The following is a 19,271-nucleotide window of genomic DNA, read 5'->3' as shown; positions in this document are numbered from 1 at the left end:
TCTCATTACTTCACCGTCTAAATTGTTGCAGCAAACAAGTTATATAAAATTTTCTTTTAATGGAACGATTGATCAGAAAGCATATATTCTACAGCAATAATATGGTTTTTTATTCTTACGTTAATCTGTTTAGTCACTACCACCCTATATAAATCTTTTTTGTGATTTGAGACTCGTGTTCTTTTTTACAGGTAGCTAACCAAAGAAGGAAATATTACCAAGTACAATGTGAAGGTCTTGACTGTAAGTTTTTTTTGTTCTCCTCAAGTCTAGATGGCACCTTGAGAATCCTTGTTTAGGCAAATTGACATCTACTACCGATTATGATTATTTGAATTTTGAACTCCTCTCAAACAAATATGTTAAATGAATCTATACATAGGTAGTAAATCTAATAATCTACCATTAAGTCAATGGAAAAAAGTATCAATATTTTTTGTACAAGCCTTGCTTGAAAAAATATTCACTTCCATCTGTAAAAGTATCATGGGAACATGATTCTCACCCTCTGCTGGTACTGGGCATTAAGATTCTCTATATCAGATTTTATAGATGTCTTCTCTTCTCTGAGTTCATTCTTTTCTTGCATTAGCTGCAAATTACAAAATTGACGAAGAAATGAGCAGCAGTCTGGCTATGTAATCTCATCTCATGATCAAAATTTAGGCAAACAAAAATCTATTTGGATACAAACTTAGAAAAAAAACTTTTGAGTTTTTTTATTGAAAATAAAGAACTCTTTTAAATAAAGAAACTCTTATAAACATTTCTATCCTGTATTCAAACAAACTCTAGGAACCTTACTTCACGTGATTCTTCAGAAAGTGCTTTATGCTCTGTTTTAAGCTTATTAACTTCGGCGGTTAAGTCCTTTAGCATTTGGATGGTCTCGGTGAGGATAGTTGCCTTGTTTATTTCAGTTTTTTTTTGTTGCAGCTACAATTCTGGGTTGTTATTGTAGTAAAATACATCCATTATGATAGTTATCAGCATCTTAATGATTTGGTCTCGTTTCACCTCTGAAATATATAGGGGTTCCTGTCTTTAACACAAAATACAAAAATATTACCTAAATCTAAATCACACACACACACACACATATATATATATATATATATATATTTAATTACTTGGCTTATATTATATTATATATATTTCCCTAACTTAACAATAATAATATTATGGAAGCTGCTGATTCCATAATACAAAAATATGGAAGCTGCTGATTCCAAAGAAGTCTATCATTATACTCACCTCTATGAATTAACTATTAGTCTTTTGTAAAATGGCATTTAAAACCAAAAATAATAATAATTTTGTGGAGGTTTAAAAATCGTCAGAAATCTTGAATTGGGTAGAATTAAAATGAATATTGTGGCGGTTTAAAACCGCCAGAAAATGATGAATAAGTCAAACAGAGCTGCAATTTTGTGGCGGTTTTGGACCGCCAAAAAATGTCAAATATGTCAAACCAAAATGCATTTTGTGGCGGTTTTAAACCGCCAGAAAGAGATTGAATTTTCTGGCGCACAAAACCAGCGTTTACAAAATATCCGCCACAAACGGTTTTTGGCGACCGTAGATCCGGCGGTTGTTAATGACGCCGGTAATGCAATTTGTGGCAGTTTTTAACCGCCAGAAAATATCAAAGTAACCGCCACAAATCACACATTTTTTTGTAGTGAAAATTAAATAATAATCTTTTTAATTGAATCTTTTTTAAAAAAATTAGACTAATTTCAAGTTGTTATTCAATTTTAACAAAACTTGATATAAACATATAAAGTGATATGAACTTTCAATCTAACGGTTGGATTTACAAAATTCACATTTAATATAAAGTTATTGAACAATGTAATACTTAGTAAAAGTTATACCAATTTTATTATAACCCTTCTCATTTTAAAATATAAAAATTATTATTTAAACTTTTAAATTTATAATAGATAATTTAAATAGTATCATAATATTAATTTTAAATAGAAATAAGTAGATTGTTAATTATAAAAATAAGTATATATATAAATAAAGATTAATTAAATATAATATAATTGTTATATATATTATTATATATTATAAGGGTCTGGACACATCGAAATGAGAAAGATCTAAAGATAGTATAAGTTGAGATTGTATAGTTGAGAATGAATTAAATAAATTAATTTGTGCTACCTATATTAACAACATGCATCTGCTTTTCAGTAGCTTATTTCATCAAAACTCCACAGTTAAGCGTGCTTGACTTGGAGTAATATAGGGATGGGTGACCTTCTTGGAAGTTTCCCAAAAATTGTGTAATTAAGGACAAAATATGCTAAAAAAGTGAAGTATTGTAAAATAGAATCCTTGAGAGGCCAAATATGAGTGTTTCGTAGAGACCGAATTTGCGACATCTATAAAATTTAATAAAATAAAAAATAAATCTTTAGCGACCGATTTAGCGATCGATTTATTCGTTCACTAATTTGGTCCCCATACACATCAGCGACCAAAATCATTGTAACCATTTTGCGACTGAAATTTTCGGTCGCTAAACAGCGACCAAAATTTTCGGTCGCTAAACCAAAATTTTCTGTCGCTAAATAGCGACCAAAAATTTTTCGGTCGCTATATAGCTTTGCGACTAGGGCTTTTGTGACTACTTAAATTTGGTCGTTAAGGTAAATAGCGACTGATTTTAGCAATTTAGCGACCGATTTTGGTGGTCGCTAAATGCAATTTTTTTTGCAGTGACATTCCTTTAACCCTAGAACTTAAGGATGTAAGTTATGACAACTTATTATCTTAAAAAAATTTAAATTCAAAAATGCATAATTAAATATGAAAAAATATTATTACAATATTCAACATAAACATTTGAATCATTAATTATATCAAAGATTTTATTTGAGGAATGGTTAATTAGATGTGACATCTTTTTAACCTTTGAATTCAAGATACCAGTTGTGACAACTTGATATTTTTAGATTTTTCTCCAAAATAAATATATCCAACCAAAAAATCTTTTAAGTTTACACCATAGTAACAATAATATCGATAACAATAATTAAATATTTTATTTTATTGAATTGACTTTAGTGTACAATTCAGTCAATTTTATATTTTAGGGCGAATGTAAGACACTTCAAGAATCCTAAATTTAATATAAAAAAATTAAAATTTAATTAAAAAATATATCAATACACATATTTTCTACAAAGAATTACATGACTCTGATTTTTCATTACACATGGAAATACGTAGGAGGAAGAAATAAATCTTATCGAGCCAAAAAATAAAAATAATATTATCTTCCTTTTTATATAACAATAATAATTTTAACCCTTTTTAAAATGCATTAGTTAAATTGGTTAAAGAAAATACATTTGATCATTATAGTTAATTAATTTAGGATGAGATAAATATTTTATAAGTTATAAATAATTTGTTTAATTAATTAAAGGTAATCGTCTTAGGATGAACGTTGTGAGATGCTAATACCTTCTTTACACGTAATTGACTCCCGAACTCAAAAATCTGATTTTTGTAGACCATTTTCTATTTCATGATTTTCTAATATTTTTCCATAAAAATAAACATTAATGGCGACTTCATTGTTTTAAAATTTATTTTTATCGTCCCGTTGCGATCTCGGTTGTAACAGAAAAGCTCACTCAATATCATAATAATTCGTAGTGAATACACGGAGCAATACCTAGGGTATATGTAGATTAGGGTGTGAGGTCATGGCAAGGCACACTAGGGTGACGGCTAGAAGTGTGAGAGAAATGAAACACAAATCCATGCCAAATGAACCCTACATGTCACACCTACTTAATTGGTAGCCAAGGATGGAATCTTTGGCTTGGTTAAGCTACAACTAGGTGCATAATAAGACTATGCAACCTAGATGCCCTTCACTTGGGCCTAAGCCTCTCCAAGTCCAAAAATAGCTCCAAAACTACCAAAAATGCGTCTAGGCCAAAATACAAGGGTAAAATGGGAATTACAAAACATACATCCTATAATTAAGACATCCCAAAATACAAGGGTAAAATGAGGAATACAAGTAAAATAAATCTTATGTCTAAGGTACCCAAAATACAAGGGTAAAAATAAGAAATTAAAGACAAAAACAAAATAAAAATAAAAATAAATTTTATACTAACAAGACTTAGGAAAACAATCAATACCTTATGACCATGAGAAACATGTCTCTAAGGAACTCAAACAACGGCTTTACCAAAGTGAAACTTACGTCAAAGTCAATAGTGTTAAACAACTCATACCTCATAACATTTCAATCCATAATATTTTGTTTTTATTTTATCCATTAAAATTCTATGACACCCTTCAAAATTTAAAGGAATTTAAAACTGTTTTTATTTTTAAAAGAATGTGTGAATAGTTGATGTTTATAGAACAATTTCATTACATTTATTATTTTCTTAAAATTCTTGAAGATATATAGAAATATATATATATATATATTACATGAAGCATTTAAATTTATTAAAGCTGTATATTTTTTTAATATATATTATGAGTTAAGATAAATTTGAGAATTTTCATATTTTTATGTAAATTTTGAGAAAAAATTGCATAAAAAATTCAAAAATCCTGCAATATTTTAGTAAATAAGATTTTGTTATGTTTTTTTAAAATTTATTGTGATTTGGTAAGCCATAACGTAATGTATTGATGATGACGTAAGTTCAAACCTCAGCGAAGCCAAATATCCAAACGTGTCTTTATAAACTCACATGCAAGTGTGAGTCAGAAATCAGAATGGACCCAACATAGTATTGGCCTAGCACTCACCAATCTCCATATATATCTAGCTAGATTAGACTCACTAATCCACAACACAACCAACGAAGCTTCAAGTATGACTCCTTTTTACTTGTCCGTCCTAGTTATCATTTTTCTCTTCTCTCTGAAGCTCTTGTTCCAATCAAGAAGATTCAGAAACCTCCCTCCAGGGCCACCTTCTTTCCCCATAATCGGAAACCTCCACCAACTCAAACAACCCCTCCACCGCACATTCCATGCCATATCACTGAAATATGGCCAAGTCTTCTCTCTCTGGTTCGGCTCCCGTTTCGTCGTTGTCGTTTCGTCGTTCCCCGCGGTGCAAGAATGCTTCACCAAAAACGACATCGTCTTGGCGAACCGGCCCCACACTTTCGTGGGCAAGCACCTCGGCTACAACCACACCACCGTTACGCAGTCCAACTACAGCGACCACTGGCGCAACCTCCGCCGCATCATAGCGCTCGATGTTCTCTCAACGCAACGTTTAAACTCCTTCTTGGAAATCCGAAGGGACGAGATCATGAGGCTCGTGCGAAAGCTAGCTCACGACTCACACAACGGCTTTACCAAACTGGAACTTACCTCAAGGTCAATAGTGTTAAACAACTCATACCTCATAACATTTCAAATTAATCTGCTATCAATTATTGTGTTTCAGTTTTTTCATTTTTTTTTTCCTTGTCTCTTAATTTTATAATTTATAATAATTATACAAATTATTTTCTTATTCTAGGTTTTCGGAAATGACGTTTAACACTATAGTGAGGATGATATCGGGGAAGAGATACTATGGTGAAGATTGTGATGTGAGTGACTTGGAGGAAGCAAGGCAATTTAGAGAGATGATTAAAGAGTTGGTACCGTTAGTAGGGGCGAATAACCCTAGCGATTTTTTGCCTTTGCTTGGGTGGTTTGATTACGATGGTTTGCAGAAGAGGATAAAGAGGATTAGTAAGAGAACCGATGCGTTCTTACAAGGACTCATTGACGAGCGTCGTAATGCGAAGCACAGTGCTAATACTATGATAGACCATCTCCTAACTCAACAACAATCACAACCTGAATACTACACGGATCAAATCATCAAAGGACTTGTTCTGGTAATTATAATCTTTGCTTTATCGTTGCCTTTTATTTTTACTATATTTAGTGATATTTCGAGGGTTTCGTACATATATATTTTTAAACAATTAATTCAAAAAACTATGGTCATATTTAGTTAATTACTGCAATAGGTATCTGGTCTTGTTAGCTACATGTATATTTATTACAGTGAGGTAGCTAGCTAAGTAGCTAACACCCCCACATTCAAGATTAGGATAAGTCTACGATGTAACTGGAATGCATAAAACAAACAAAATAGTATTGAAAAAGGTAGACAATAATGGAATTGGAGATGGAAGACTTGTCATTCACAACGGGAGCCCCGTGCTTGTGGCCCCGAGAGACCCAGATAATTAACTTGTGAGAGCAGTGGTATAGCGTGGACCCAATATTAGAAATAAAGGAATTGAAAAAAAAAATGTTACATCTACTTTTGGGTGTACGATGGTAAATGAAAGAGAAAAAGTTGGATAAGTGATATGATAAAAATTATATATATATATATAATACAAAGAAAATAAGAGCATGAATAAACATTTTAAATTATTATCAAGACTCATCTCTTTTATTAATTATTTTTTCATGGATTTGGTTCACGCAATATCCTAAAGTTAACAACTAAAATTTAAAGTAAAAGAATGATCTTCTTATTTGTTGTCTTATATTTTTTCTTTTTGGATTTACAGGTTATGATACTTGCAGGAACAGACACATCATCAGTAACATTAGAATGGGCAATGTCTAATTTATTAAACCATCCACAAATATTGAAGAAGGCAAAAGATGAATTAGACACTCATATTAGACAAAATTGCTTAGTTGATGAACCTGACCTTTCGAAACTCCCCTACCTTCAGAGCATTGTTTATGAGACACTTCGTTTACATCCTGCTGCTCCAATGTTGCTACCCCATTTTTCTTCAGAATATTGCACCATAGGAGAATATAATGTCCCTCAAAACACAATTGTGTTAGTTAATGCTTGGGCTATTCATAGAGATCCCATGTTGTGGAGTGATCCAACACATTTTAAGCCCGAGAGGTTTGAGAAGGAAAGTGAAGCAAGGAAGTTACTTTCATTTGGATTAGGGAGGAGGGCTTGTCCAGGGGCAAACATGGCCCAACGTACAGTGAGCTTAACTCTGGCCTTGTTAATTCAATGTTTTGAGTGGAAACGAACTAGCAAGGAAGAAATTGATATGACTGAAGGAAAAGGGATCACTATGCCAAAAAAGTTTCCCTTAGAAGCTATGTGTCAAGTGTGCCAATCACCAACAATTAAGGGTATTTTCTAATTTCTAATGCTATTAAAAACGCACACCAAACTCTATCAAATGTCATTACAAGTGGTTCAACAGTTGTACTCTTTAGTCAAGGATCGAGGTTCGAGTTTCAATTTGAGCGGACTGGAGATATCACTTCACTAGTGGAAAAAAGACTTTTAAAATTGGTTATTTTTCAATTGTGAGCTAAACATTTTAATCTATGAATTTTAAAAATCTCCATTATGGTAACCCTTCATTAGTAGCTCATCTACAACTACAGCACTATATAATTTCAAGATGGTGATGTTTGTGTTGATAAATGAAGTATCTGTTTTTTTGTTTTTCTTTATGACCCTCTTATATATTATGATTATTCCCTTTTGTTATGCAGGGATAATTTTAAATTTCTATTATTTTTGGCATTTTTTGAATTTAAAATTATATGGATTAATAAAACTATCTTTCAATTTGTTGACTTTATATGTATTAGTAATTGTTAAAATCCTAGACTACAAACATGGTCCTTCAGTAGCGACATAAAAAGCTTATTAATATCAAGAAAAACAAGTTGAAATTAGCCCAAAGAAACAACATATGTCGTGAAATCTAGAGTCTTCTAGATTGGAATTAAAAGATAAAATAAAATAAAAAAGAAATAGTTGACTACAAACAGATGGACTTCGGTAGTTAACATCATGCAATATACTTGGGGTTCGGGGATATAACAATGAACATGTGAGTTGCTGATGCCAAACTAGTTTCACACTTTTTTATATTGACATTTAGATCGACCAATAAAGTTACTAGAAACTACCATAAGTACACAATCATAAGCACTCCCCCTGGCTTTTCCCTAGAGATCATAACACCAGTGGAAATTACTGCAAGAATCAACAGAAATCCTACACACACAAAACTTTCAAGAAAGGAGAAGACAACTGAAAAACATTTGAAACTTATTTCAAAAGCGTACCTAAGCACCTTTTTTTTTACATTGAAAAGAAACCATCTAGATTTTTGCATACTTTATCCATCCATCAAATTGATTGAAAGAAAATAGCATCATTAGATGTAAACCACCACAAAATCTCCCAATATAACAACAAAAACAGGTCAAACACCTCAAAGACATAGCAACAATCATGATTTACATGGATATTTCTAAAAATATTGAAACGGTGAAACTCACCAAATGTAGAAGTAGTAACACTAGAAACTGTCGGTGTTGATGAATTATTCGCGAAGGCAAACCCACTCCCTAAAGAAGCAGTGGATGACGTGCTTCCAATGCCAAATCCTATAAAAGATGATCCTCCACTGGTAGAAGATGCAACAAGAGTCACGGAAGCACTCGCAGTAGTAGAAGAAGTCGCGGAAGCACCAAAGGCAGGCACAAACGGGGAAAGGTCGTGCTCCCGGTGCCCATGGTTGAAGCAGTGGTGGTTATCACCGTCGAGAATAGCGAAGCCAAAGACGTGGTGAAAGAAAATGAACCTGGTGCCTTCAACCCTCTTACATCCCAAAAAATCAAAAAATTATGAAACCCATCATCCATTATTGGGGTTTCCATATCATTCTTCCTTACGACGAGGTTCATAATCCCAAAGGAATTATCCAAATCAAAGTACAAATTTGTGCTCTTAGAGTCGTGGTTTGAAAAGAACCCTAACGTGGCAAGGTTCAAGCTATAATCAAACAACAACATACCTTATGGGAGTACAAATGAATGGCTAGCTACAACGAGTGGCAGAGTACAAATTTGTGCGAGAGATAGACCTGCGGGGAGAAGGGAAGATTCGAGATAGAGTACGAGTGAGAATATGAGTGAGAACAAAGGGGTCTGTGCAAATTTGAGCAGGGTATTTAAAATTGGTTTATTGAGAACAAATTTTGTATGGTGCAAACAAAATCAGTTCCAAAAGAAACCTATTTTGTATAGACCATACAAAATCAGTTCTTGGAAATCCGAAGGGACGAGATCATGAGGCTCGTGTGAAAGATAGCTCACGACTCACACAACGGCTTTACCAAAGTGGAACTTACCTCAAGGTCAATAGTGTTAAACAACTCATACCTCATAACATTTCAAATTAATCTGCTATCAATTATTGTGTTTCAGTTTTTTCATTTTTTTTCCTTGTCTCTTAATTTTATAATTTATAATAATTATACAAATTAATTTCTGTTCTTACCGGGGATCTGAGGTAGAGTTGATCCGTTGGGTAAGGTTGGCGAGCCTCCTTCGCTGGTACGCTTGATGTTTCAAGATGGGGGTGGTACCTGCAAAAGAGACTCTGATGTTAAAGGTAGGGTTTGTATGAGTATGAGTCTCGTATAAATAATGCACGTACCTTAGAGGCTTCTCGAGTTGTTGAGCCTGTTGCTCAGGCTACTGAGGCGGTAACCCCGGTTACTAAGGAGGTCGCCCATGCTGCTGAGGTAGGTGTTTTGCTCTGTGGCCTTCCTTATATGTGGCGTTCTTCTATTTTAGCTTTATCTTAGAAAGATGTGTTGTTGCTTTTTTTTTTATAGACGAGCAAGGCCGTTGAGGTCCTGGGGACTCCGAGCTCGGAGGCGCCAGGGGTGGGTGTCTCTGGTGCCGAGCAGGGAGCACCTGCCTCTGCTTCTACTGAGGCTCGCGAGGAGGAGCCGAGTTCTGGGGCCCAAACATCTGCTCCAGTGATGAAGGGCCCCCCGAAGCGTCCGTATCTCGCGCACCGCTACGAGAAAGAGAGCTCGCAGGTGCAGTTGGAGCACCTGAGTGCTTCGGATGAGATCGACTCACTATGGAGCGCTGCGGTGACCATGGAGAAGTTCTTCCCCAAGGGCTCGCTGAGCACAACTGATTAGTCTATGATCGAGTCAGTCGGGCCAGTGGGGAGCTTTGATGCTGCCCAGGTCTTTCTGCAGAGGAGCATGGCCATTGTGGACTACTGGAAGCACAAGTGGTCCAAGCAGCAGGAGGACTTGGTGAGGCTGAAGGGCCGAGTTCAACCCCTGGACGAGAACAAGACCCTGAAGGAGGAGAACAAGGTTCTGAGTGCCGCCCTTGGTGAAGCAAAAATGCAGGGGGCCGAGCTTCGAGCAGCGAGGGGAGACCTCGCGAGGGTCTAGAAGTCGCTGGAGATCGCCCTGCGTTCCAACGAGAGTTATGCCTCCCAGGTGAGTGAGCTGCAGGAGCTTGCTGCCTCATCCCGAGGTCGGGTGCGCTTTCTAGAAGACGAGGTGACGTCTTCCCAGGGTCGGGTGCGTTCTTTGGAGGATGAGGTGACATCTCTGAAGGGCGAGCTGGTGGCGACGGCTGAGAAGCGTCTTTGTGACGAGGTTCTTCTCAGTGGCAAAGAGGAGGACGTTGCCGCTTTGAGAGTGGACCTCGCGAAGCTGGAAGCGGAGAGGGCGGTGTTGGAGAAGAAGCTTGAGGAAACTGAACGGTCTATTGTGGTTGAGCATAAGAGGGGTTTCCTCAAGGCAGCTCGCCTGGCCAGGCTCCTTGCGCCGGGGTTCGACCTCTCCGCCATGCACGTGGAGAAGGTGGTTCGCTTCGGGAAGCTAGTGAAGGAGGATGATGTCGAGGACAGCTCCAGCGAGAATGCCTCTGTATAAGCTAAGTTTGTAACAGTTTAGTTTAATTTTCTCTGCTTTGTTTTCCTTTTTTGAATTCAAGTGTTTGAACTCCGAAAACATTGTTGTGTATATATGTGTTTCTTGTTTACTTTCCGTTGCACTTTTCTTTTATTTTGCGTTTGGGCTTGATTTTTGCCTGTTTGCGCGATTTGAAAACACGTTCGGTATTTGCTGTGTATTTTCGGGGCTCAAATTTGGCCTGATGTGACTGATTTGTTTTTAAGCTCGAATTCATCCTTTAGAATGTTGTAAATTGTACCAAGGTTCGAACTCGACCTTGGCTTTCGGGAGAGATAGATCGTGTTAGGGTTCGAACTCGACCTCGATCTGTCGTAAGGTAACATTTATTAAGGTTTAAACTCGACCTTGAGCCGCTAATACCGAGGTTCGAACTCGACCTCAAGCTGTTGATACCGAGGTTCGAACTCGACCTTTGGTTGCTCATACCGAGGTTCGAATTTGACCTTGGGTTTTAGTGTGATATGCGTATCATCAAGGTTCAGACTCGACCTCGAACCTTTAGTATAATATGAATAACATCAAGGTTCGGACTCGACCTTGGGTTTTTGTGTAGCGTATTCAAGGTTCGTATTCGACCTTGATTAACAGCAAGATGAATTTTACTAAATTTCGAACTCGACCTCAGTGTGAAGTAGAATAAGTTGTGTCAAGGTTCGGACTCGACCTCTGTTTAGCATAAAACATAAAATGATGCAGAACTAAGAAAATATGAGTGGAACAGAATGAGTCATTTTATTGATTGTGTAAGTGTGCCTCGTTAAAAACCCTCTCAGCCAAAACTCATTTTTCTATTTTTTGGGATAAAAGACTGAGGCGGGAAAAGAGTGTACAGCTCATTCATACGAAATTAGCTAAAGTAAAACTTGAGATGCATAGCATTCCAAGTTCGCGGTATAGGTTTTCCGCTGAGCTCTTTTAGTCGGTACGCTCCATTTTCCAAGTCTTCTATAACTCGGAATGGGCCACCCCAGGTGGGTGCAAGCTTCCCATCTGACGTGTCTTTCCATGCTTCGCCTAGCAATCGCCATACCAATTCGCCAACTCGAAAAGAGCGAGGTCGCACTCGCGTATTGTATCTTCGGGAAGCTCGGAGCTTGCAGGCTTCTTCATGGATTTGAGCTTTGTCTTTGAGCTCGTCAACCAAGTCGAGATCGACTGCTAACTCTCGAGCATTTTGCTCGCTGTTGAAAACTTGGTGTCGGTGGGATGTCTCTCCGACTTCCACCGGGATCATTACGTCAGCTCCGTAGGTCAGCCTATAAGGTGTCTCCTGCGTGGTTGACTGGGGGTGCAATGATACGTCCAGAAGATGCTGGGAAGCTCGTCGGCCCATTGTCCTTTAGCGTTCCCTAGCCGCTTCTTAAGTTCTCGGAGGATGACCTTGTTGGCTGCTTCGGCCTAGCCATTGGTCTGGGGGTGTTCCACCGAGGTTGGGAGGTGCTTAATACCGAGCTCGCAGCGGAAGTCTTCGAATCCCTATGCGATGAATTGCCGGCCGTTGTCAGTAACGAGGGTGTGAGGGATTTCGAATCTGCAAACAATACTCCTCTAAGTGAACCTTTGCACATTTTCGGTGGTGATTTTGGCGAGTGGGCATGCCTCGATCCACTTGGTGAAGTAGTCGATTGCCACTAGGAACAACTTGAGCTGACCTTTCGCAGGGGGGAATGGCCCGAGGATGTCCATTCCCCACTGGGAGAAAGGCCATGCCGACATCATATGGTGAAGAGCTTCGGGCGGTTGCCGGTGTGTGTTGCTGAACTGCTGGAATTCTTTGCATCTTTGTACGTAGTCCTGGCAATCCGATTTCAGAGTGGGCCACTAGTATCCAGCTCGGAGTATTCTGGTCGCCATTGAGCGTGCTCCAGAATGCATGCCACATATGCCTCGGTGAATCTCCTTGATGACATAGGCTGCCTGAGGCGCGGTCAAGCACTTGAGCAGTGGGGTGGAAATGCCACGCTTGAATAATTCATCGCCGATAATCACGAATTTGGCCGATCTCATCCTCATCCCTGGTCTTCGTTGTCACTAGTGTTGACGACTTTGCCGTCCAGGCTGGGTGAGTGCAAGGTCTCCTAGATGATGGTCTGGTGTTGTCTAGGTCATTTGGTGCTGGCGAGCTTTGATAGGAGGTCAGCTCGGGCATTTTGTTCTCGTGGCACATGTTGTATGGTGAACTCGTCGAAGGACGAGATCTGGTGGGATGCGATGTGGAAGTACCGCTGTAGAAGAGTATCTTTTGCCTGGCACATCCCACTGAGCTGCTCCACCATGAGCTTCGAGTCGCTGTTGCAACTCACTCTTCGGGCTCCGAGGTCGCAAGCCAGCCTCAGTCCTGCGAGAAGTGCCTCGTACTCTGCCTGATTGTTGGTCACCTTGAAGCTAAACTTGAGGGATTGCTCCAAAGTGACTTGGTTTGGTCCTTCCAATATGATACCTGCACCACCACCTTTAGAGTTAGAGGAGCCGTCAACGTGTAAAGTCCATACCTGTGGTTCCTCGGCAGAAGTGGGCGTGAGCTCAGCTACGAAGTCGGCCAGGCATTGAGCTTTCAGGGCGCCACGACTTTCGTACTGGATGTCGAACTCGGATAACTCGACCGACCATGCAATCATTCGTCCAGCGAGTTCCGGCTTTCTCAGGATTTGCTTTATGGGGTAGTCAGTTTTGACTATCACCTGGTGGCTCTGAAAGTAAGGTTTGAGACGCCGGGCTGCAGTGACGAGTGCCAGCGCCAACTTTTCGATCATTTGGTACCTTTTCTCTACATCTTGGAGGACTCGGTTGATGAAGTAGATCGGCGTCTGCACTTTCTGATGTTCTTGCACTATCACTGTGCTGATGGCGCTTTCTGCTGCAGCCAAGTAGAGGAGGAGGTCGGTTTTGTGATCCGGCCTTTGTAGGATTGGCAGAGTCGTGAGGAAGGTTTTGAAACTTCGGAAAGCTTCCTCGCATTGATCCGTCAACTGGAAGTCTTTTGGCTTCCGTAGCAGAGTGAAGATTGGCCCTGTCTTCTCCGCAAGTCTGGGGATGAAACGGGACAGTGAGACTAACCTTCCGGCTAATCGTTGGACTTCTTTCACCATTTGAGGACTCTGCATCTGGATGATGGCTTTACACTTCTCAGGGTTGGCCTCGATTCCTCTGCTAATGATCATGAAGCCGAGAAATTTACCTCCCTGAATGCCGAAGACGCATTTCTCCGGGTTGAGGCGCATGTTGTGTCTCCTGATTTGGCTAAACACCTCAGCGAGGTCGGTAGCATGGTCCGCGGCTGAGGTGGTTTTGACCACCATGTCGTCAACGTAAACCTCCATATTCCGGCCAATCTGCTAGTGGAAAACCTTGTCCATCAGTCGCTGGTAAGTGGCCCCCGCGTTCTTGAGACCGAAAGGCATCACTCGATAGCAGTAATTGGCGTGATCAGTGATGAACGACGTGTGCACCTCGTCTGGTGGGTACATCATGATTTGGTTGTACCCGGAGTAAGCGTCGAGTAAACTGAGAAGGGCGTGCCTAGATGCTCCATCGACCAGCCTGTCGATGCTCGGCAGGGGGTATGAGTCCTTGGGGCATGCCCTGTTCAAGTCGGTATAGTCGACGCACATTTGCCATTTCCCTGAGCTCTTTTTTACCAGCACCACGTTCGCCAGCCATGTGGTGTACCTGACTTCACGGATGAAGCTGGCGTTCAGCAACTTTTGTGTCTAGGTGATGATGGCCTCCTGCCTTTCACCACCGACCTTCCTCTTTCTCTAGGCCACTAGTCTTGCCTCCTTATGTATCGCTAACCTGTGATAGATGAAGTCAGCGTTTATACTTGGCATGTCGGCACTAGACCAGGCGAAGAGGTCAGCGTTCTTGAGGATCTCAGCTTCGAGCTACTGTCGCAATTCCAGGCTTAACTACCTGTTGATTTTTGTGCACTGCCCGGGGAGTTTCCCGATCTGGAGGTCGTCAAGCTCGTCAATGGGGCTTGGCCCCTCGTCATGGGAGTCGGACCTCGGATCGAGATCAGCGATTTCCACGTGGGTGATGCGAGCCACGGTAAGAGGATCCTTCTTGCATTGCTCGTCGGACGAGGAGATCTTCAGACTCTCGGTGTAGCACTACCGAGCTATTTTCTGGTTTGCCTTGATGGAAATAATCTTCCCACCATTCCCTGGGAATTTCATGGTGAGGTGCGGAGTGGACACCACTGCTCCGAGTTGGTTCAAGGTCGGCCTCCCAATGATTATATTGTAGGAAGTGTTGGCTTCCACGAGGAGGTATCGGACCATAATCTGCCTTGTGTTTGGAGAGGTCCCAAAAGTTGTTAGCAGGTGCACATATCCCCGAGTGTGAACTCGCTCTCCTGCAAAACTGACTAGGGGCTCTGTGTGAGGTTGGATGAGAGAGTGAGGGATGTCTAACCTGAGGAACGTCGGCCGAGCTCCCTTGGTCAATCAGTGTCTTGTGGACCTCCCAATTGGCAACTTCCACGGCGATTACCATGGGGTCATCCTGGTTGGGGCTGACGCCAGCGTAGTCGTCGTCGGTGAAGGTGATCGGCGGCGAGCTTTAGTGCGAAGCTGAGGCAGTCGAGTGGACGCTGTTGATGTTGCGCAGGTGCCTTTTCCGGGTCGAGTTGCTGACACCTCCCCCTGTGAAGCCACCTGCAATTGTGTTGATTACTCCCTGTAGGGGAGCTGACCCTGTTTCCTGGCTTACCTCAGCTTGCACTGCTCCACCGACGTTTTGCTGAGAGCCAGAGGATTGGTCCGTGCGAGCTCCCGAACCGCGGCCTCTGCCTTGTCCTCGTCTGCCATAGCCTCCTCGGTGACCCTGCTATTTTTGGACATATTGGCCGAGGTGACCTGCCTGGATGAGTTCCTCAATGCGGTCTCAGAGCGTGCGGCACTCTTCGGTGGTGTGACCGTGGTTCCTATGGTACCAGTAGTGTTTGGACTTGTCCACACTGTTGGGTGTATGACCTGGTGGTGGCAGGGTGAGCAGGTTGCTGTTACTGGCCTCCTCCAGGATGTGAACTCGGGGCGTATTCAGGGGAGTGTAGAAGTCGTATCTCCCCCCTTGCCTGTCCGAGCAGTTTTCTTGAACTGGCTGTCGTTGGTGACCTTCATCTTGTCTTTGTGGCCACTGTTAGGTTTTGCTTGTGATTTTCTGCGAACCTGGTCATGGAAGGCAGAATGTTCCTCCATCTGGATGTACCCAGCAGCACGGGCACGGAGCTTGTCCATATCGCGAGGAGCTTCACGACATAGACTGTCGACGAACGGTCCGGGCTTGAGTGCCATAAGCATGGCGTGTAGAGCAACCTCAGGGTTCAGATTTCGGATCTTTACCGAGATGGCGGCGAATCGTTCCATGAACGTCCGGAGTGGCTCATCGTCGTTCTGTCTAAGGCTGGCCAGGGCGGCTGACGTGATATGATGAGGTCGGCTCGTTGCATATTACGCCGTGAATCGCCTGACCAGAGTGATGAAACTGTCGATTGACTCAGCGGGGAGCTGGGTGTACCAATTGAGTGTAGTCCCCTTGAGTGAGGTCAGAAAAACCCTGCACAGTATAGCGTCCTCGTTAGTATAGAGGTTTACCTGTGTAGTGTATAGATCGATGTGTTCTCCGGATCTGTTGTGCCGTCGTAACGGTCGAGGTGGAGAGGCTTCCACCCAAAAGGGAGAGGTGTCTCCATGATGCCGTTCACAAAAGGATGACGACGGAAGGTCATCTGATTCCCCGTGCCGTGGGCGGGGGCATTGTTGACGTCGTGCGCCGACCTGTTCGTCGGTGCGTGAGACCGATGTGTGGCAAGCTTGGGATTTAGTGCCCTAGCCGCCGTTGGCGGTTGAGAAACCGAGTGCTCTTCGTCCTCATTCAGGTTACTCTGTAGGGGGGTTGATCCGAGGGACGCCGAGGGAGTTGAGCGCGAATACGCTCGTTCTCGGCGCGTAGTGCCGCTTGGTCAGCTTCATTAGCGGTACGCATTGCTGCTAGGTCAGTTTCGTGCTTGGCACGCATACTTTGTAGATCGGCGGCGTGTTGTTGCCGCATCTGCTCGACTTGCTCGATCAGTCTTCTTAATGCTGCTTCACTATCCATGGTAGTTGTGCGATCTACGTTGTCTGTTGCACGTCTACTATGGCTTCGAGTGAATACTATAAGCGTGGCCGATAAGAGCTGTCTTGATCGGCCCCACGGTGGGCGCCAAATGTTCTTACCGGGGATCTGAGGTAGAGTTGATCCGCTGGGTAAGGTCGGCGAGCCTCCTTCGCTGGTATGCTTGATGTTCCAAGATGGGGGTGGTACCTGCAAAAGAGACTCCGATGCTAAAGTTAGTGATGGAAGAGCATGGGCTAAAGGCCCAACCACTAGAGCTATGGCCAGGAGGTTACTTGAAGATTTGACTGCTTCAGAGCTTAGTGGGCCCAATGGGCTTGGTGGGCCTAGGGTGCTTCTCACTTGGGCTTTAATTGATTAAACACCATGATTAATTGTATTTTCTTAGTATAGGAATTTACTTTGATGTTGGTCTTGTATTTTGACCATAGATTAGGGTTTAGGTGTCTTGGGCTTAATTTTGGGCTTCTTAGGCTTTGGGCTTTTGATACCCAATATTGGGCTCATTCTTCTTCTTATATTTTTTCCTATTCATTGTATTCATTGGACCAATGTATTTCGGTCAATATCATAGGATTACATGAAGTATACATTAATAGGAGAAATAGGTTTCATTTAAGTATTATTTAGAAGTAATTTGAATTGAATTTGAGTCACATGGATGGCATGGTGTGGATCCGGCCATGTGAGCTTCAAATTCACTCCAAATCACTCCTAAATGACACCTAAATGAAGGTAGCAACCGGTTTAAGCTTGTAGGAAGCCAAAGTTTGAATTTCAAATTCAAATTTGAAATTCAAACTTAGGCGCCAACTTTGCTAGCCTAAGTTGCCACCAACTTTAACCTAGTCTCTCTCCTATATATGTAACACTTCTCTCCTTTGTAAGACACTTTTGAATATATGATAATCTGAATTTACTTCAGCCAATTCTAAAGTCACCGAAATCCCCAAGAGAGAGCTATAGAGAGTGCCTTCATAGTTTCTTAGGAAAACCCTAGTTTCCTTTTCTTTGAAGTGTGCAATCCCTTGAGGCTTGAGCTTGGATACTTCCTTCAAGGTCTTGACCTTGTCTTCAGCTGGAGAACTTCGTCCAAGGAGTTCAACAACTTATTTCCATCTCCATTGAAGAGGATCCGTGCCTAGGAGGAGCTTAGGAGGAGCTTGTTCATCACTTCTCCTACTCTTTCTATCATTTTTGGTATCAAGAGCAAGGTTCTTCAAGGAGATAAGTGCTTCATCTTTTTGTGTCCGAATTTGTGTTGTTCATTGTGTTCTTCTTGTCTTGTTTGAGTTTATTTTCGGATCTATATGTTTTGAATCACATTTTGTTCCATAGATCCATTGGTTGATTGTTTTTGAATTTTCTTCCACAATCAACATGTTTAGGACCTATTAGCTTGTGCTTGTTTTGATTTAATTTGAGTCTCTCCATTCTTGTATGTGTCCGTGATTGGACTTCATGCATTTGCATTAGATTTTGGTTTTTAATCCATGTTTTGTCTTAGAGTTTGTGTTTAGTCCTTATATCATCTTTTTGTGTTCGAATTTGTGTTGTTCATTGTGTTCTTCTTGTCTTGTTTGAGTTTATTTTCGGATCTATATGTTTTGAATCACATTTTGTTCCATAGATCCATTGGTTGATTTGTTTTTGAATTTTCTTCCACAATCAACATGTTTAGGACCTATTAGCTTGTGCTTGTTTTGATTTAATTTGAGTCTCTCCATTCTTGTATGTGTCCGTGATTGGACTTCATGCATTTGCATTAGATTTTTTTTAATCCATGTTTTGTCTTAGAGTTTGTGTTTAGTCCTTATATGTTACATAATTCCTTGATTAGCATGTTGACCTAATTTTTCTTTGAAGTTCATTGTCTCATATTTTGGTTTCGGTTTGTATTCATTGTTGCCTACCTATATGTGCTTTTTATTTTACCTTATTGTGTTCATAATTTGCTATTAGTCCTAGCAAGTTTCTTTAGAGTTAGGTTTCCATTGTGTACTTAAGTTTTCAAATCACTTTCCATTGAAAAATCTTATAAAAAAATTTTGTGACTCAAAATTTCAAGTGCTTAATCTTACTTCTAGTGCACTATCTTTTGGATTCAAAATTTAAAAAGTAAATAGGCTGAAAATAGAGACAAAAACAGAGCCTAAATCAAAAGAAAAGTACAAAGATTCAAAGAAGAAAAGTGTACAAAAGAATCCAAGACAAAACCTAAAAACTAGTGCACTAGTTTCCTTGTTTTCACTTGAAATTTGACCTAATTTGTAGTCTCAGTTTCTATAGCTTGGAATCATAAAAAAATTTGAAACAAAAGGCAAATACCTTCTCTGGAATCTC

General features: G+C 40.7%; 1 protein-coding gene and 1 long non-coding RNA gene across 2 annotated transcripts; both read left to right on the top strand.

The window, feature by feature from the left end:
* The first annotated feature begins 4,783 nt into the window (after nucleotides 1-4,783).
* Nucleotides 4,784-7,512, top strand: LOC109794026 (cytochrome P450 81E8). Its single transcript, XM_083076739.1, has 3 exons — nucleotides 4,784-5,382; nucleotides 5,528-5,894; nucleotides 6,585-7,512. Exons 1-3 carry the CDS (start codon nucleotides 4,868-4,870, stop codon nucleotides 7,191-7,193), a joined length of 1,491 nt encoding a protein of 496 aa, XP_082932865.1. The 5' UTR covers nucleotides 4,784-4,867; the 3' UTR covers nucleotides 7,194-7,512.
* Nucleotides 7,513-9,218: 1,706 nt separating this feature from the next.
* Nucleotides 9,219-10,880, top strand: LOC145958965 (uncharacterized). Its single transcript, XR_014434555.1, has 2 exons — nucleotides 9,219-9,602; nucleotides 9,696-10,880. It is a non-coding gene; the product is annotated as an uncharacterized LOC145958965 (long non-coding RNA).
* The last annotated feature ends 8,391 nt before the right edge of the window (nucleotides 10,881-19,271 follow it).

This window comes from Cajanus cajan, chromosome 1, assembly GCF_000230855.2.
Source record: "Cajanus cajan strain Asha chromosome 1, NIPB_CcT2T_4, whole genome shotgun sequence".
Taxonomy (NCBI): Eukaryota; Viridiplantae; Streptophyta; class Magnoliopsida; order Fabales; family Fabaceae; genus Cajanus; species Cajanus cajan.
Note: the sequence above shows the minus strand (reverse complement) of the source record. Positions and strands in the feature narration are given on the sequence as shown.

Excerpts from the sequence above, each read along its gene's own strand:
- LOC109794026 (XM_083076739.1), top strand. The coding sequence starts at position 4,868 with ATGACTCCTTTTTACTTGTCCGTCCTAGTTATCATTTTTCTCTTCTCT. Across the intron at positions 5,383-5,527 it reads AAACTGGAACTTACCTCAAG|GTTTTCGGAAATGACGTTTA; the intron begins GTCAATAGTGTT and ends TTCTTATTCTAG. Across the intron at positions 5,895-6,584 it reads TCATCAAAGGACTTGTTCTG|GTTATGATACTTGCAGGAAC; the intron begins GTAATTATAATC and ends TTGGATTTACAG.